This window comes from Exophiala mesophila, assembly GCF_000836275.1.
Source record: "Exophiala mesophila strain CBS 40295 unplaced genomic scaffold supercont1.3, whole genome shotgun sequence".
NCBI classification, from domain to species: Eukaryota; Fungi; Ascomycota; class Eurotiomycetes; order Chaetothyriales; family Herpotrichiellaceae; genus Exophiala; species Exophiala mesophila.
Genome location: NW_015622506.1, coordinates 3,750,341 through 3,768,391, shown reverse-complemented (window position 1 = coordinate 3,768,391; position 18,051 = coordinate 3,750,341). Strand labels below are relative to the sequence as shown.

Here is an 18,051-nt window from a genome sequence, read left to right as displayed (position 1 = left end):
ATGAATCGAACAGTACACAGCCCCAATTGACAGAGCCCATCCCGCGTTATCATTCCATCGTAGACCGCGCTCAGCTCGGTCCATCTTTTGGCTGGTCCATATCAATGTCACGAGTAACCGCGTCTGCACGTGAGACCGTGAAGCCGGTACCCCCATCATGCCCATACATTCTCCCTTCTACCGCTCTTTACACATCCGAAGTCTGGCCACACATCGGATCCATCTTCCACATCTCATCAGCCATTCTGGGGTTTGATTGACACCTGCCATCGAGAATGTCACACTGACCGATCGCATTTCTGATTTGCTTCCTGTCAGTGCGAGATTGTTCTTGATGAGCTGCAATCGGATCACCGCCTTTGGTCCATGTAAATGTCAATGTCCCTTGTCCATGTCACTGCGGGCGGAACTTCCGCGACACATGCCAGATCCTAGGCGTTGCTTGGGCCTGAAGCCGGTCTGAACCATTTGACCTAGAGAGACATTCGCGACACTTCATTCGACAGCCACTGACGTCCTTGGCTGGTCCGACCCTGTGTGTTATCCAAGCTGACTCGAACTATCGATACATCGGAGGTTGGTAAGAAATGTTCGGAGCTGAATGCTCTTGGTCTATCCTCTACAATCTCAACATGGCACTCATGGCTCCCCTGGACAAGAACCTCCTCCCCAAATGCAAGGGGATCATCTTGTCACATCCTCCCTAGCAGAGGTAGGTACAGTGTATACTGGCTGGCGTACGTAACCCTGATGCTACAGGGCTATTGCACCAGCTGAACAGTCTATTCGCCCTTGTACATACATCCAGTACAATGAATGCCCCTTCCAAGCAGCATGCATGAATGACAAGCAATAATCGAAGGGCCGGCGATACAAACACCCTACCTTTACCACACAATCAGATACCATGGTAAGACTTGGACTGCCATTATAACCTTCCCTTTGATCTGAGGTTTGCGGAGCATTCATTGTGCTTCTCCCCACTCACATCAGAAGCCTTGAAAACAATCAATACAAGTCATCTTTGCTCAAGTCATTATATCGATGCCCCAACGGTGAGCTATATCTGAGTATCAAAGCTTACGTATTGAATACCTTTGATCTGTCGGACTTGAATTCATTCAAGTTCCTCGAAGAGGTCTCTAATGCCACCGGATGTCGAAAGGAAAGCAATCTGGATACCTTGGTCTTGACCTTGACCTCGACCTCGACGTCATTGCAGTATGACATCGTTCAGTGCTTTCACATTTCCGACGACTATGCTCACTGCTTCCAGATAAGTCCTCAGTATATATATACATATACATCAGTACCTTGTTATTTGGCTACTCTTTTTTCTGAGTTTCTTACGTACGAGGCAGTGGCAGGATAATTCAGCGCTGTCTTTGACTGGAAGACCGCCCAAGCCTATTCACATGACCTGAGGAGAAAATATCAGCCTGTTATAGCAAAACTTCCAACTTTCACTTCCACTTCAGGCAACTACACGTTAGGCTGCTGCGCTTCCCAACACTGTACCACGCTACGGAGTTGAGAAACTCTGATCGACTAGGCTGTCCGCACAATGACAAAACTTTTAAGGATGGGTTTCGAAAATTTACTAGGCAGACAGAGAAGGAACATACCGAGACTTTACAGCAACACGTTCACTGCATTCCCACCAGTCATTCAGTTACTTCACAGCTTGACCTGAATAACGATATAAGTGACAGGCGCGACGAACAGACAACAGGATGAAGTGACACAATGCCCAAGACGCCCTCATCCTCAAGCATGGCACCCAAGCATGATTCGCTCACCCTCACCAGGTTGTGAATAAAACAAAACATATGTTAAGCAACTGCGATTTGAGTAACAACCTCACCTCACCGTGAGTCATGTAACGTCGACATTAGGGCCAACCCGTCGCCGCCGAGATTATTCGTCTGAATTCCCACGATCTTCCTCACAACATCGATTGACCGAAAGCGAATTTTTTTCCTGATCTTGATCAAAGCACTTTCTCGTCCTTGCAAAGAGCTTTCGCTGTCAAAGATTGTGCAAGCATCATCATCAAGTTCATTCCTTGCCCCTCTGCCTGACCCTCTCTCTCGTCTTACGAGCTACCTGCCTGTTGTGAACAGCGTCGACCAGAACTCCTTCGTCACACCCCTTCAAGTGTCCCTCAACCGACCAACAGACTCAACGGCCCCAACATGTCTGCTATGGACAACCTCCTTGACGGCAACTGGTGGGATGATTCCACTGATAATGGCCAAGATGAAGACTTGGACTGGAGTCTCCAACAAGCATATCCAACGGAGTGGCCCTCTCAGCCATGGCGTGATGAGGAAGCCGCTAGAGACTTCCCAAATGCCATGGATCCGCACTCATGGTATCGCAACCCTCCGATGGACGAAGGTACACCCAGACCCTTCTCCCAGACACGTCTCGGTAGTCTTCCCAGTGAAGTCCTCCAAGTCATTTGGATCATGCTGGCCGGCAGTGATTATGGCCATGATTGCGAGATCACCCACGATTATGGTCAGTACGAGAGACCACGTTCAGGGCCAGAATATCTTCGGCTCCATGATTGTGGTTATCTCCTTGTAGGGATGTCAAGGGAACTGGGGGTGTGTCAAGAGATGAGAGGTGCTCTCATGGATGAAATAATGCGGTCGACCGTATACAGATGCTGGGACTATCATCGGCTTCCGGAAACCATGTCCGACCTCCGATCTTCTGGGCATCTGCACCTGATGCAAAATATGAGTCTCAACCTAAGCAAATTATCGAATTGGGGGTCAGCAAAGCGGTTCCCAGAGATCCTGGGACTGCTCTGTGGGGAGATGCCTGGCTTGGAGCACTTCGTTATTCACACCAAGCACGATGATTCGAAGCCTGCGTACCCGGAGGCCCAGTCAGGTGACCCAGAGTCCAGCTTGGTCACTCGAAGGCAACAAGAAACCCGTCTTCTTCTGCAGTTGGCCGCCTTTTTCGTCCTTCGCCACCCAAATCTCGACGTCATGACGACGGAACCTCCTGTGGAACCAGAGACCTGGGAGCAAACCCGCAACCGGGGGACGATGGTGCAATTGTTCTCCAGACGTTTGCATGAGAATGTCATTCGTGATGCTGCTCGGAGCAAGCCTTCGGACGCCACCAACGAGGCAGAACCAAAGGTGGGCACCCTCCCCATTCTAATAAGTCGCCGACATGTATTTCTAAAGCTAACATTCGAAAACAGACATACATCCTGAACGCCACCAAGATTCGGCGTCATCTCTGGACCGAGATCGCTCAAATGGATCTCAAGAAATTTGTCATCCCCAGCGCTGATGCATACACCGAACCTCCCGAAGAGGCCAAACGTTTCGAGAGGGTTGATCAGGAGGGATACATCGTTCCGAATAAAGAGAAACCATGGATACGTGGTCCTTCGGTTGACAGCTTGATCATTGAAGGACGTGAACGTGAGGCGTTGTCAGAACTAGTGACGAGCGCAGCTGGCGAGACCGTGCTTCAGATACGAAATCGATGATGACGTTCGATGGATAGAGCTGGATAGAGCGGAGGACGACAGGGAATGATTGATGGTGTTCGTTGGAGCGGAGGACGACAAGGAGTCATCAACGAATAATCCGAATCGAAAAAAAACCCGACCCTTGTCATGACCGGTGCTGGATTAGACACAATCTTGAGAACGGTTGGGTACAACAAAGCCCAGGACCGAAGAGTGTTATCAGTGCATCACATCACATCAGGATGCACAGCAAATCACGAATTGCTTTTACAGTTCGTAGATAGAAAATCACAAACATCCGACCTGTCAGTGCCAGCCTTGCATGACGTAAGCATTTCTACGTAGTGGGTCGATATCAATATGTATCAGATATTGATTGATATCGGCAAGGCTGAGCATTCTCCGTACTCGGCATAGAACCAAGGCTTTCAAAAACAACCTTGCAATTCTACAAACAATCCATTCACTAACAATAACCCATAGTCACAATGTGATATGTCAGACTCTACAACCCTGACTCCTTCTCCTCCAACGGATCAAAAGGCTCGTCCTCGTCGAGCCAAGATCTCATCTAAGCGGCAGGCAAATCCCCTGCGCAGAGGAATCATCGCATTTTGTGCCAAGAGCGGGTTCCGAGAAATAAATCCCATCAATCACGCCGCTGAGACTGAGACTAAGAACAAGACTGATGAGACCTTGGCCGCAAGTCTTTCAGTCGAAGATGTGCCCAAAAGATTCACGAGTTACCCTCCACTACTGCTCCTGCCGTTTAATTTCGCGCGACACAGCGAATCATGGGCAAGGTTCTACGACAAGTTGAACAATGACGAAAAGACGGAGTTATTTCGATCGATTGCAGGAGATGGATTTGTAGGATCAGGGATTACTCATGTCGCCATCAGTGCGCCGATCGCGCTTTCGACTGAACAAGGACATGACGACGATGGTGATGGATGTAATCTCGGCGAGGAAAAGAGGTCCCAACCTCTGACGCGGCAGAATGTCATGCGAAGTCCATCAGGATTGACTCCAGTGTATGGAGACTGGGGATCTAGAGACACTGATGGCGATGTCAATGCAAATGCAGATGCGTTTGAGAATGCATTCTGGGTCTCAACATCACAACATAAAGGAATCACGCAATGTTGGGCACCGCTTTACACCATGTTCAGTCGGGGGAATATTTCGGAAAAGGCCAGGATTCTAGGTATTGAGAGCGGAGCTCCTGCACCACAACAGCGCACACAGCAGAAGCCGTCTTTCTATGGTCTTTCAAACGACCAGCTCGGTCAACCTGTCAAAGATGTCGACGTCGTCGACTTTTACGTGGGTATTGGATATTTCGCTTTCTGCTATTTAATGCGAGGGGTCCGCAGAGTCTGGGGATGGGATATCAATCCTTGGAGTATCGAGGGTCTACGTCGAGGATGTAATGCCAATGGCTGGAATTGTCTTGTGGTCAGAGTGGATGAACATGGATCGCTTACTGACTCGACACCGAAAGATATCGCCATGCAGATTCTTCGACTTGATAGGAGTGACAGTGAACCGGCCCAACGAGTCCGATGTGTGGCTTTTTTGGGTGATAATCGGTGGGCGACCAAGGTTTTGAGTGAGATCGACAAAGCCATGTCGTCGATCGATGCAAGTGACGGGCAGGGTTCTGGGATTAATCTCAAGCACGCGAATTTGGGGTTATTGCCCTCGTCGAATGATAGTTGGGAGTCGGCTGTGGCGGTTTTGTCGAGGTTGAAGGATCGAGGAGTTCAGAGGTCCAGTTGGTTGCATGTCCATGAAAACGTGGACATGACCAAGGAGGATAGCATCAGGGAAGATATTGTCAACGATATCAGGAAAATCGTCGAGGCTGAGGCGGAGACAGTACGCTATGAGGATCAAGATCATAAGGTCAGCTGTGTCTGTTTGCATGTTCAACATGTCAAGACCTTTGCACCTGGCGTGATGCATTGTGTTTTTGATATTCAAATACAATCATGATGCCCATCTTATTCTCGTTCTCGTTCTCGTTCTCATTTGCATCTCGTAATAATACACTGGAGTCTTAGAATCTTGAAATCCCAATTACGACTGTCTCCTAAACTTAGCCGGAATATTCCTCTCCACGATATTACTCTGTTGTTCCATGAGGATACGATATTCTTCATCCTCGCGCAAGTCGTGTTTTCTAAAATGTTCAATATCCTCTGGATGGATCAAGTCCTCCTCTTTGGTGTTCTCGTCATGATATTTTTCGAAATGATGAATTTCATATTCATACTCGTCGTCTCCATGATGGCCAGGACCCATCTGAGAGTCCGGCAGTTTCTTCCCGTCACGAATGCCTTGCAGCCAGTCGTCGCGAGTAATCAACCCCGTGCCAGTTGCATCGAAGATCTTCAGGACATCGAGCACAACTTGATCTTTTTTGTCGGCTGGTTCTGACTGTAATGACTCGTCGTCGAGGCCGTAGGATTTTCGGATTTCGTCAGGGGTCCAGTAGCCGTCGTTGTTGAAATCGTGGAGGGAGAAGAATGAGGCGGGATCAAAGTTCGAGATGTCTGTGGAAGGTTAGGGGATGGGATCAACTCGTGGAAAACGAGTGAGGTGTTAATTGAGCAGGCCTTACGGTGTTCTTCTTGCATGTGGTAGAGAGCCCAATCTTCAGCAGGGTCTACTGATTCCTCATGGGAGTGTGAGCCATGTGCGCAGGCGAGGGACAGGAGGGTAGTGATGGTCACCACGTGCATCCGCATGATGATGCTGATGCAGAACGTGAAGTTTGTGTGCGACAATGACAATGACACTGCAACAGGTGGAGAATGGTGAGAATTGCAGGTGACGGCTCTTCTTGAATGATATGAATCTGTTCAAGACAACACCTCACAATCACGATTACTATCAAATGTACTGTCAAACATTTGATGGATGATATGACGTGGTTATAAGATGTGTTTCTGCAGGTACCAGGTACCGATCCTCCTACTGGGTCTAGCACGCCTAGGCAGGCCTATGAGCAGGAAGCTAGTGCCTGGCGTTGGGTTACTGGGCCGAGGGGGCCGAGGGGGACGAGGGGCTCCTCGGCCTCCCAGTGAGGTCTTTAGGCGTGCTTGGCCACTGTTAAGCCTTGGTGGTTTAACTAAATTTATGCAACCATACTACTTAAGTACATCACCTTCTGTGAAATGATGAATCCTGGCATCAGAATCCCATGCCCAATCTTCTCCTCCTTGGGACTCTCTTCACATCACCCAGTTCGTTACAAAACTGGTCCAGTCCCATGAGTCAACTCACCCAAGATGAGGTGAAGACAAGACTGGTTCTACTTCCAATTCTTGAGTAAAATCTTGAAACTCACACCCACACTGACACAACCCCTCTCTCGACAGTAAGTGCTGACATGGGACATTAAGCAGCAGAACAGTGAAGCAGCAAGTGACCTCTCTCACCAGAGTCACGCATGTTTGTCACCACGCACAATGTTTGTCTTACAAAAATCCCCCCTTCAGTCCCTCTTTCTTCAGGGCACCAATCGTTCAATTTCACTCATACTCATCCTCTGCGACTTGGAACGACGCCCATGACTTGAGCTCCCAGTCAGGTATCCCAATCGCGCTTCCTTGCACTTAGATACGTCCTTGTCCTCTATCTCGTGGAATGGCAGGCACGACCTTTGACGTTGACACAGCAGACCGTCCAAGGATGGGCGAAGAGACCTCCACCCCAATCCTGTCTCCATATCCTTCAGATGACGAGAGTGAGAGTGGTAGTGACGTGTCCATCACTCGCCCCAGCAGTGGGACAGCAACACCAACTCATGCCAATACTGCTGCCTTTGCAGAATTCATCACCACCAATTCCCAAGAGCTGCATCTAGCCGAGTCACAGGGTCCGTCTGCTCCACGGGGAGAGATTGTCGGAAGTGTCATTGACAAAGCACGAGACTATCAAGAAGAACTCTTTGAAAGGGCAAAGGATGAAAATGTCATTGCTGTCTTAGACACCGGCAGCGGCAAGACTCTCATCGCAGCCCTGTTGATCAGACATTATCTACAGCAAGAACTCCTCGATCGTGCCCAAGGTAGACCACGAAAGATCATCTTCTTTCTCGTCAACAGCGTCCATCTCGCCCGTCAGCAAGCCCGTTTCCTCAACCTCAACCTCCCCCAACCCGTCATCCCCCTATTCGGTGACTCCCATGATGATTTGTGGAGGCGAGCCCCCTGGGAGAAAATCTTCGCGGAGAGGACCGTCGTCGTTTGTACCGCTGCTGTCCTCGACCAGTGCTTGATGCACTCTTTCTTGACAATCGACCAGATCTCGCTTCTAGTCTTTGACGAAGCTCACCACTGCAAGAAAAACCATCCATACGCCCGCATTATCCGAGACTATTATCTCAAATGCAGCAATCCCCGTCCGAGAATCTTTGGCATGACCGCCTCTCCAGTCGACTCCAAGCGAGATGTTGCCAAAGTCGCGGATGACCTTGAGGATATGCTGCAAAGCAAGATAGTCACCACCAATGACTTGTCAATCTTCGATTTCGCCCCAAGAGCAAGAGATGCGTATTGGCTCTATCCTCGTCTCGGACCAGAGCTCGACACCGAATTGACGAGCAATCTTCGCTCTTCTGTGGGCTTCGTCGTTGATCTTCAAAAGTATTTCGACTATTCCAGGCAAGCCGCCAGAGAACTTGGGTGGTGGGCCGCAGACAAAATCTGGCACTACGTCCTTGCTCGAGGTCACCAGTCTGCCAAAGTGATGAAAAAGGTCGAAGTCCAACTTAGGGACGAAAGTTCAGATCTAGACTATCAACAAACAAGGCAGGATCTTGTAGCTGCTGCCATATCACTGGTAGAAAACCATCACCTCGGACCTGTCAACCCAGACGACATACATAACTTGTCCCCCAAGGTTCAATGTTTGTACCAAAAGCTCAAAGATCAGTATTCAGCGTTTCCTGACACCAGAGCTATCATTCTCACCGATCGACGGCTCGCAGCATCTCTTCTCTGTGACATATTCCATTCAATCGGTCTGCCCAACGTTCGGCTAGGCGTTCTTGTCGGAGTCTCCAAATCTAACTCGGAGACAGCCTCTTCCAGGAACCAAGAAGTAGTCATGGAACAGTTTCGAGACGGACGCATCAACCTGATTTTCGCAACTAGTGTGGCTGAAGAAGGCATTGATATCCCTCAGTGTAATCTGGTTGCACGATTCGACCTGTACAAGACTCCAATACAATATATGCAGTCACGCGGCCGTGCTCGCGTCAAGGACTCAATATTTGCGCATATGATGGAGGTTGGCGATGCGAAACAGTTAGCCCACGTCAATTATGCCATCGAAATGGACGAGTATATCCGTCTCTTCTGCCAACGCCTCCCTCCCGACCGGAAATTAGGCCGTGGAACTAAACTAAAACAGCTCATGACTCGTGATGCCAGCTGTGGGAGCTTTGTGACAAAGGAGAATGTCGTTGCAAATTTCAACAACTCTCTAGTTCTCCTCAACAGATATAGCGAGAGTCTGCGTGTCATCGGCGCTGAAGGATCCGAAGTCTACGTCGAAATGATCGATGCAGAACACGACATGTTCAAATACAAGGTTGTACTCCCTCCTGTCAATGAAGATTCGCAAGTCAAAGTGAGAGGTGCCACAGGCGAGGCACGTACCAACAAAATATTGGCTAAGCGTGCTGCAGCATTCAAATGCTGTCAAGAGCTTTATGCCGCTGGACTTCTGGATGAGAATTTGGACAGTATTTTTCGAAAGGTGAAGCCCGAGAACCTCAATCGTCGCACTGCCGTTCCTTCAACACTGGACCAGTACGAGAAGACGCTAAAACCCAACTTCTGGTTCGATAGTGGCGTTGGATCTTTAGATCTACCAACCCATTTATTTGTGACGCGAGTTACTTTCCTCTCGAGCACCGGGGCGAACAATAAGAGATCAGTACTCTTGTTCACACGCCTCCCTTTGCCTCTGATCCCAAATTTCCCAGTCTTTCTTGACGAAAATGTCGAACACGAGGTCCTCTTTTCATCCCTCCCTTCTTCCGTGTCTGTCACGACCGAACAGATCAGTCAGTTGACTTGTTACACTCTCAATGCAGTCTTTGCAGACATTTTCAACAAAGTTTACGAGGCCGAATCACACAATATGAGTTACTGGTTGGCGCCGGCCTCTGATCATACTGATGACGATTCATTCGATGCCTTAGTCGACTCCGAAGAGCTAGCTACTGCTGCATCGCCCGAAAGATTGCAATGGAAGACCATAAATCCTTTGTCAGAGTCGCACTGTCAGAGTGTTGACTCGGGAAAATGGCAAAATGCTTTTCTCGTTGACCCGGGGAGTGGAAAGTTCCACTACTCGACCAACAACACCGTGACCGGGGTGACTATCTGGGATAAACCACCAGCCAACGCGTTTCGTGGTGACAAGAAATACGACGATACCATTGTCGAGTTCACTGACAGCACATGGCGAAAGAAGGGAAAGGATCTGAAAACGCTTGCAGACAAATATGATCCTCGACAACCTGTCATCAATGCCACGCTCATCATATCAGGGCGAAATTTCCTTGAAAGTTGCCCTGGATACCAGCAGCGCTCCGGCTCATGCTACATTGCTCCTCAACCATTAGAAGTTGCACGCGTGTCAAAGTCTATGGCAGAGGTTCTCCTGGTCTGGCCTGCTGTTCTGCATAGGTTGGAATCGTATTTGATTGTGGGAGAGGCCTTTTCCAAACTGGATCTGCAAGAGGTTCCTCTGGGTCTCGCCCTCGAGGCCTATACTCAAGACAATGATGGAGTTGCAGATCTCGACATGGAAGAAGGCGATCAGCTTCCGGATCCGAAGGAGTCTTCCAAGACTGACAACGTGAAACAAGGAACTCGTCTCAACTACGAGAGACTCGAGTTCATTGGTGACTCACTACTCAAAATGATGACAACTATTACCGTGTTCAATCGGACAAATGCCGACGAAGAAGGCATGCACTGCAAACGCATGGCCCTGCTTTCCAACAGCCGTCTCTTTTCAGTGGCCTCGAAACCAGAATATGCCCTGTACCGTTACATCAGAGCAGGAACTGGTGATAATTGGAGAGACACTTGGTACCCGGAATTCCTCACGCAGAAAAAGGGGCGCAAGATCAAGTTGTCTGAGAAGCAACGCAGCCATGGTCTAGGACAAAAGACGATTGCGGATGTTTGCGAAGCCACTATTGGAGCCTGTATCATGACCAGTCAACATCTTCCCACAACCGACAAGTTCGATCTGGGCATCAAAGCCATTACAAAGCTCGTCGAAGACCCCGACCACGACATCGTTTCCTGGGCCCAAGTCGCTCCCATGTATAAACCGCCGCGTTGGAGCTTGGATACCCAAGACTTGGTGGCAATCAATCTTGCCGACACCATCTTCAAGACCACAGGCTATCGATTCAAAAGACCACGATTACTCCGTTCGGCATTCACACACTCATCAGATCAGAATTCACCGGTACAGGATCTTCAACGCCTGGAATTTCTGGGAGATGCATGTCTCGACTGGGTATGCATATGGTGGCTCTTCTCATCAAACCCTCATCGCGGCCCACAATGGCTCACCGAACACAAAATGGCCATGGTATCCAACAAATTCCTCGCAGCTCTTGCCGTGGACCTCCAATTCCACAAACACTTGATCGCATCCCATCCGTCATTGTCTTCCGATATTGCCAGATATGTTGAGGAAATCGACGACGTCCGACATGGACAGGACGACGTGAAAGCTGACTTCTGGACAAGACTGACGACATCTCCACCAAAAGCACTAGCCGATCTCGTCGAAAGCTATCTCGGGGCTATGTTAGTCGATTCGAACTTCGACTTTATCGAAATCGAAAAGTTTTTCGAGAAGCACGTCAAACCATTCTTCGAAGATATCGAAGCTTACGACACATTCGCCAATCGTCATCCGACTACCCACCTGTCACGTCTCCTACATGAATACTTCCACTGTCAGAGAACGACACCGGAGACTCTGGGGCAGGTGGAAACGTCGGTGCACACGAGTGATGTCTCGAGAGACGATGAAGCAGTGGCTGGTGTCACCGTTCATGTCGGCTGGGTCATCCATGGAAAGGTCATAAGTTCGAGCCGAGGGACCAGTAAAGGATATGCCAAGACACGTGCTTCTAAGATAGCTCTGACGAAGTTGGAAAACTTGTCGGTTGAGGAGTTTAGGGCGACTTATGGTTGTGATTGTACCACGAAGAAATCAAAGCGAGAGGAGGCGAAGAGAGCGGTGAGACAGCCTTCATAACACGCTTGGTGGAGAGGGAAGATAGGTAGTCAGTGGTGTGAGATAGACATATAGATGACTGCCCTCTACATTGTTGATACCCAGCTAGATCGACAAATGATAAAGCTGGGAAACACACCTATCCTGCTAGAAGTATTCAATCATGATTTAATTATCCATTCATTCTCATATTAAACACAGTTCAATCTCTTGTTTGACCTTGAGTTTTATTGAGACGGCTGACACATTCGGGTGTGGATTCATAATGTAGGTAGGTAGGTAGGTACCTAGTATCATGATGGATTTATTATTTATATTCCCCGCCATCTGAAGTCTCTCGACGTCAGATACCTTCAATATTCGATCGAATTAATCGCAAGAGACTATATATGATATCCTGTAGCACCGCTCCCGGCTGTTCAACTGCATATGCATTACGTTTACATACAGTGGCAGATCGGTTGGCGACTAATGGTTTTTGAACTTTGTATACTCGAATCGCCTGCAATGCGCAGGATCTTTACGTCTAACCTATTTAACCTTCTTTTGCCGCCGCCGCCGCCGCCGGGTCTTCAGAGGATGAAGGGCCCTGTTGTTCCGTAGGAGCAGGAGCCGAGGCAGCGACAGGGGGAGGGGGAGGTGGAGCTGGGAAAAGCTCCTCCATCAACCCAGGCAAAAACCTATCCAAACGCCTGTTGGTTTCGCTCCATATCTCAATGGTTGGCGTAGTGTCTTGCTCGTCTTCTGCCTCGTCGGTCTCTTTTCCTTCTTCTCCTTCTTCCTCTTCTTTAGCCGAGGTTTCGGGTTTGTCTTTGCGTGGTGTGACTGGTTTGGGAGGTGTGACTCCAGCGGCAAGTCCATTGCGTTCGAGGTAATCGGCGCCGTCCATGACCAGAAGCACATTCTTGACTCCTTCACGAACAGCCTCCGCTAGGGCATCGCCTTCGGTCCCAGAGTTCATTAGGCGGTCGAGAAGTTCCAACACTTTGACCCATACATCCGGCATCCGTCCGCATGTAACCAGGCGGTCGAGGTATCGGAGAAAGATCTTGCATAGAATGCTTGCGTTCTGGATGCGCGTTTCGTTCATACCTGTGGGATCCAATTGGTAGACCTCAGGTTTCAATAGTCGCAGAGTCAACGGGAATAGCACCTCGTCAAACACTGCTGTCCACTCGGCGTGCTCTTCATGATCTGCCACAGATCCTGAAAGAAGCACTCGCTGCAATGCTGAAAGGGCGCGGTGTCTGATCTCTCGGCAAGGATTGACACATTGCGCGCAAAGTGCTCGAAAGACGGGGCTCCAATAGGCTGCCCATGCCTCTTGACGCTCCAAATGCGATTGTTCAATGAGAGATGGTGCTAGGCTTGTGATCTGGTAGATGAGTGCGATGGCTTTGTTAGCGCGTTGGACAACAACGATGTCTTCGTTCCTTGCGGGTTTGGCCTGCTGGCCACGTCTCGCGGCAAATTCCCGTCGTTTTTCTTGTATTGAGCCGATCGACCCAGCGGCCGCGAAGTCGTTCGCCAGAGCGATTGTTGCTTCATAATTGTCAGCTGTAACAGCTGTTGGTGATGATGTTGACAATATCGACAAGATTGAGAAGACGTTCTCTGCCTCCGTCTTGTGCTGGTGTAGCCGTTGTAGAGTGGACCAGAAATCGGGAGAACTCGTGATATCATTACGAAGCGCATCTGGCTCAGCAATCAACAGAGAAAATCCCTGGACTACTGTGCTCGCCGTCCGGTCGAGCACGGTGTCGTCGAAGCTGGATATGGCATGTAAAACCACAGGCGCACGCATAAAGTCTTGATTCTGCTTGATGTCAGTGACAACTCGACCAATCCTGGTGAATGACTTACATGGCTGTACTTCAATAGCTCCAAGAAGTAATGTACAACCCGTGATGCAGCAAGAGGGTGCAGATTAGCAGCATCTCTCACTGCGCTTTGCAGAGAAGCCGTCAGATTCTCTCCCACCGTACCTATGGTTTCTTCATCCCTCAGTGTTAACATCGTCGCAAATTCCAGTAGGAATACTGTTCCAGGATCGTATTCTGGCCCAGCCTTGGGCATGCGGTGACCATTGACCCTGACTGTCACTGGCATGGGCCGTTCAGGCTTGACAGAAACTACAGGTGATGAGTCATCAAGCTGGGATAACAAGGCCTGGACAAGGGCCTTGATTTGGGGGGCGGGCAAGCTTGCAATATGTTTCATCACAACATCGACATTGCATGCTTTGACACAATCAATAGAACTTAGGGTATTTTCAAGTTCTTCTTCCGATGGTTCGGGAGGGTCATCGGCGGCGTAACTCGAGATGTAGGAGGTGAAGGTAGAAAAGAGACCGCCTTCACCAAGTTTACCATCTCGATCGATTACTTGGGAGGGTGGCTGCAACGGGATTGGTTCCAGACCTTTCAATCGGCTGCCTTCGATCTCAGGAGGATTGATGAGAGAATTGACAAACAAGTTTCTCAATATTCTCACCACATAGATCCACGTCTCGCCAACAGCAGCTTCATTCCCTGACAGAATTCGGAACAGGAGCACCGTTGATAATTGCATCCGGAAATCCCGGCCAAGTCGTACAGCCATCTCGCTGACCATGACCCTCTTGTTGCCAACTTGGACTTCGGTGTTCAACGAAGTGCTAGGAGGGATTTCCGCAGCGAGGCCGCTGATATAGCTGACGCTGTAGATGATGCGATCAAAGGCTTCGGTAATGCCGTATTTGGCGGCAATCTGTGCGCATTGATCGATTCCGACAACAACTCGAGAAAAGACAGCATCATCCGAAGCGGACATGAAAACATAATTAAGCGTGGCGATGATAGGCTTCCACGTTGCTTTGAACATTTCTGCATCAAAGGCGTTGGTTTCACACAGGTCCAAATCTCCAGCGTCGGTAGTTTTCATGAGAAGTTCCTTCCAGGCGTATTCAAAGGCATGTTTGTTATCATGTTCGTCCGGTAGGATGATCTCGTTGTCCCTGATTGCTTCGTATATATCCTGCAGGAATTCTATGGGGAAATCCTTCCCTGAGTTGACGCCGCGAAGGTTTCTGCCAAAATCTTCCGCAGTCATCTTCTTTTGGGTCTTGGAAGCATTGGGATTGTAGAGATCTGTGTTTAGCATGATGATGGCGTATGTCAGAACGAAAGCCGCATCTTTGTCTGCGATTTCCTCGGGAGCTGCTTCTGCGCAGTATTTTTCGGTAAAGGTTGTAATAATGCGCTCGATTAGGGCTGATTCACCAGGTAAGCGGAATGCGCCCAGCAGTTCTCGAAGCGCTTCGTCAATTCGTTTGTCTTCAAATTTGAAGAGACCAATGAATGCCGTCAGCAACTGGGTATTTGACTTTTTTGTCAAGAAGTCCCCCAGGACCTTTTTGGAAACATGTGAGGTGCTCTTCAAGAATCGTGCAATCTGTATTGGGTCATCTGGATTTGAGATGATGCCATTTCTCACCAGAAAAGCCACACCTGCTTTAGGGTCGTCGTTGAACTTGGTGGCACCGCTTTTGATGATCTTTTTCCTCAACCTTTGTTGTCGCATGTCCTCAGTGCGCCTTTCTGCCCATGAAGGCACCTCTTGATTCAGACGCTCGGCAATGAAGGAGATAAAATTGAGCAACGAGTCTAGGCAGAGCGGGGGAACATTGACGGTGCTCCAGGTCGCTGAGTCTGGGAAAGCATTGCGGGCGAGCAAGCCAATCATGTCCTCACACAGGTCTTGTCTGTCCACATCACAATCATAGTTGATGAATAGTTCGACCATGAATGTTGGCATTCGAACCAGAGTTCCAACATTTTCAACCATTGCCTCCCGTGCTTCGGGCCGCCTAGCACCGCCCTCTAGTCCTAGTTTTTGCCGATCCTTAATCGGAATAGGTGTTGAGCGTCCACTGCTGGGTTGTGATGGTGCTGGTCTGACGAGCTTCGGTGATTGCGGTACACCTTCGTACAAGGAAGGGTCGATCCCTGGCTCCTGTGGAATATCGACGCGGGGGTGGAGGCAAGCCACAAGATACGACAGGAACAGCTCCTGTTGAAGCTTAAGAAGCTTACGACAAGTGGCCAGCAAAGTTCCCGCCACCCGCAAAGAGCTGTTCAGTAAAACCATATTATCCGATCGAACGAGCTGGAATAGATGTCGACAAAGGTCGTCCTGAACAATGACGGCAAGGGTGGGTTGCTGTGCTATTGAAGGGCCAGCGACCTCCAGGGCAACATCGATGATCCTCAAAGCCATGATCCTCATGGGGTCTGAATGGGTCTTATCGTGGGGGTCCAGCAGTCCGATCAGCACTCTGAAAAGCTCTTTAATTGATGGTAATGAGTATGGTTCGACGTTCTCAAACTCGTCTTCCGCACTCTGGGGGACAGTTGTTTGAGGGAGAACAGAGGGATCTCTTGCTTCAGTGGTAGGTTCAATGCTAGCCCGCACATCGGTTTCGGAACTCGGTCGTGATAGGCCACCATTGCCCATGACGCTCCCGGTCATTGGTGGCTCAATTTTGAGATCTTCGGCAGGACTTAAAAGGGTGGTTCTTGTGTTAGAGCGGCTCCTCAATTTGGGAATTTCTTCGACTTTCAGTGACCTGAGTCGGCCAAAAACGACTTGACACATGGTGACCATGGCCATCTCGGCGGATCTTCGGAGTACTTCTGATAGCCGTGCCTGACAGCACATACTGAGACCAGTACTCATCATTTCACAAATGCTCTCATCGCCGAGTAATTGACCCTCAGGTCGTGAGATGATGCTCTCCATCAGTCTAAGTATCCTCAACAAAACCACCTCATCCGCAGAAGTGTCGCTTGCCTCGAAACGACAGTGTGTGATTGCGGCACTTAGCAAGTGCATGGCAAAGGCAATCCGTGGACTTTTCATAGAGATGATGTTGTAGGAGAAGAACTTGGTGATGGAAATAACGGCAAGACTGGTGATCGTGGCACTCGTCGACGAGCTTCGAATGACCTGTAGAAATGGGTGAAGAAGTTCAGGTGCGTCTACGGTCGAGACGTCTTTGCACCCAGCCAGATCTCTCCGCAGGCGGGCAAAGGCAGATAGGAGTGGATTGTCCTGGAGACTCTTGCCCTTCTTCCCTCGAAGGCCCCACCGACTGGCTAAGCTGGCGTTGTCGTCGTCCATAGCATGTGGAATATTAAGAGTCGCTTTGCTGGGGTCGGAAATGACGGCCATCTTGCTCCCGCGTCGACTTTGCGAGTCGGGTCGTTGTAGATCTCTTGTCTGTAGCCTGGAGGCACCTCCTCCGAGAATGGCAGAGACTGATGATTGGGCCCACCGAGCATGCTTGCGCATGGCCGAGGTGATTGTAATACATTCTGTAGTTATAAGCGCAATGGGATCGATTGCTATGGTAGGAAAGCGATCGAGTGACATCTCGGTCAGTAGGTAGGGCGATGTTGGTACATGGGAAGGCTCGATTGAGAGTCTAGAGAGATCTGGGAGAGGGGATCGGGGCTCCTGTGTCGCAGCATCAGGATTTATCAGGTTGGTCATTGTTTATGTGATCCCAGGGTGGTCGACGGACAAATGTTAAGAGAGGGTGTCGATCGCAGGTGAAGGTCAAGCTGTCATTGTGCCTTGGCCGTGGCACCGGAACTCTATCGTTTGGAATGGAATCATATCATGCTCTTGACCGGGAGAAGATGTGTCCTTTGAGTTCTATGGCCTGTATGGTCTACAGCCTTCATTTCATGGCATTGGAGCGAAGTTGCATCTGTGTCTTTGTCGGGGGAAGTTCATGGAACTGGGCAGGGAAGGTTTTCCGATGACAAAGGGGGTGAGGGGGGGACGCTCGTCACGTGAAAGTTGTTTGAGTCTATCTTATGCCCAATTTCTCGCTCATCTCGACGACTGATCATGAAACTTGTTCTACTATTACAGGCGCTGGAGTGAGCAGGCGAACAGGATGTACTGATCCTGCCCAGGTCTGCAAATTCCTTTTTCCGCCAGACAAACAGCTCCTCCGTCCTCCAAGATTTGCAGACGTTTACCTGTGTATCTCGTGCTTCGGTCGGTATACTCTATTGGTAGAGTACAACGCGTGCTTGGGCCGGGGAAGGAAGCAAGCGCTGGGGTCTGTTGACCTTCCATTCACGTAGCTGCGTGAATGGAACATGGCTCAGCATCAAGTTGCTCCGCTCAATCCTCCCAGCCCTGATTCGATCTGATGAATCGTTTCTGAGAGATATGGCAGGGACATCTTCTCAAAGGGAGAGGCGCTG

At 49.6% G+C, this 18,051-nt stretch overlaps 4 protein-coding genes across 4 annotated transcripts; 2 read left to right on the top strand and 2 right to left on the bottom strand.

Annotated features, from left to right (window-relative positions):
* Nucleotides 1–3,997: 3,997 nt before the first annotated feature.
* Nucleotides 3,998–5,500, top strand: PV10_04874 (uncharacterized protein; the record flags this gene model as incomplete). The annotated part of the gene is made up of 1 exon (XM_016369465.1): nt 3,998–5,500. One exon carries the CDS (start codon nt 3,998–4,000, stop codon nt 5,498–5,500), a length of 1,503 nt encoding a protein of 500 aa, XP_016225253.1.
* On the bottom strand, nt 5,456–6,409 carry PV10_04873 (uncharacterized protein). Its single transcript, XM_016369464.1, has 2 exons — nt 6,129–6,409; nt 5,456–6,060 (listed from the first exon to the last, which is right to left on the bottom strand). Exons 1-2 carry the CDS (start codon nt 6,253–6,255, stop codon nt 5,585–5,587), a joined length of 603 nt encoding a protein of 200 aa, XP_016225252.1. The 5' UTR covers nt 6,256–6,409; the 3' UTR covers nt 5,456–5,584.
* Nucleotides 6,410–7,201: 792 nt separating this feature from the next.
* PV10_04872 (uncharacterized protein) lies at nt 7,202–11,870 on the top strand (the record flags this gene model as incomplete). The annotated part of the gene is made up of 1 exon (XM_016369463.1): nt 7,202–11,870. One exon carries the CDS (start codon nt 7,202–7,204, stop codon nt 11,810–11,812), a length of 4,611 nt encoding a protein of 1,536 aa, XP_016225251.1. The 3' UTR covers nt 11,813–11,870.
* A 286-nt stretch (nt 11,871–12,156) lies between these two features.
* On the bottom strand, nt 12,157–17,510 carry PV10_04871 (uncharacterized protein). Its single transcript, XM_016369462.1, has 2 exons — nt 13,655–17,510; nt 12,157–13,607 (listed from the first exon to the last, which is right to left on the bottom strand). Exons 1-2 carry the CDS (start codon nt 17,321–17,323, stop codon nt 12,327–12,329), a joined length of 4,950 nt encoding a protein of 1,649 aa, XP_016225250.1. The 5' UTR covers nt 17,324–17,510; the 3' UTR covers nt 12,157–12,326.
* Nucleotides 17,511–18,051: the final 541 nt, after the last annotated feature.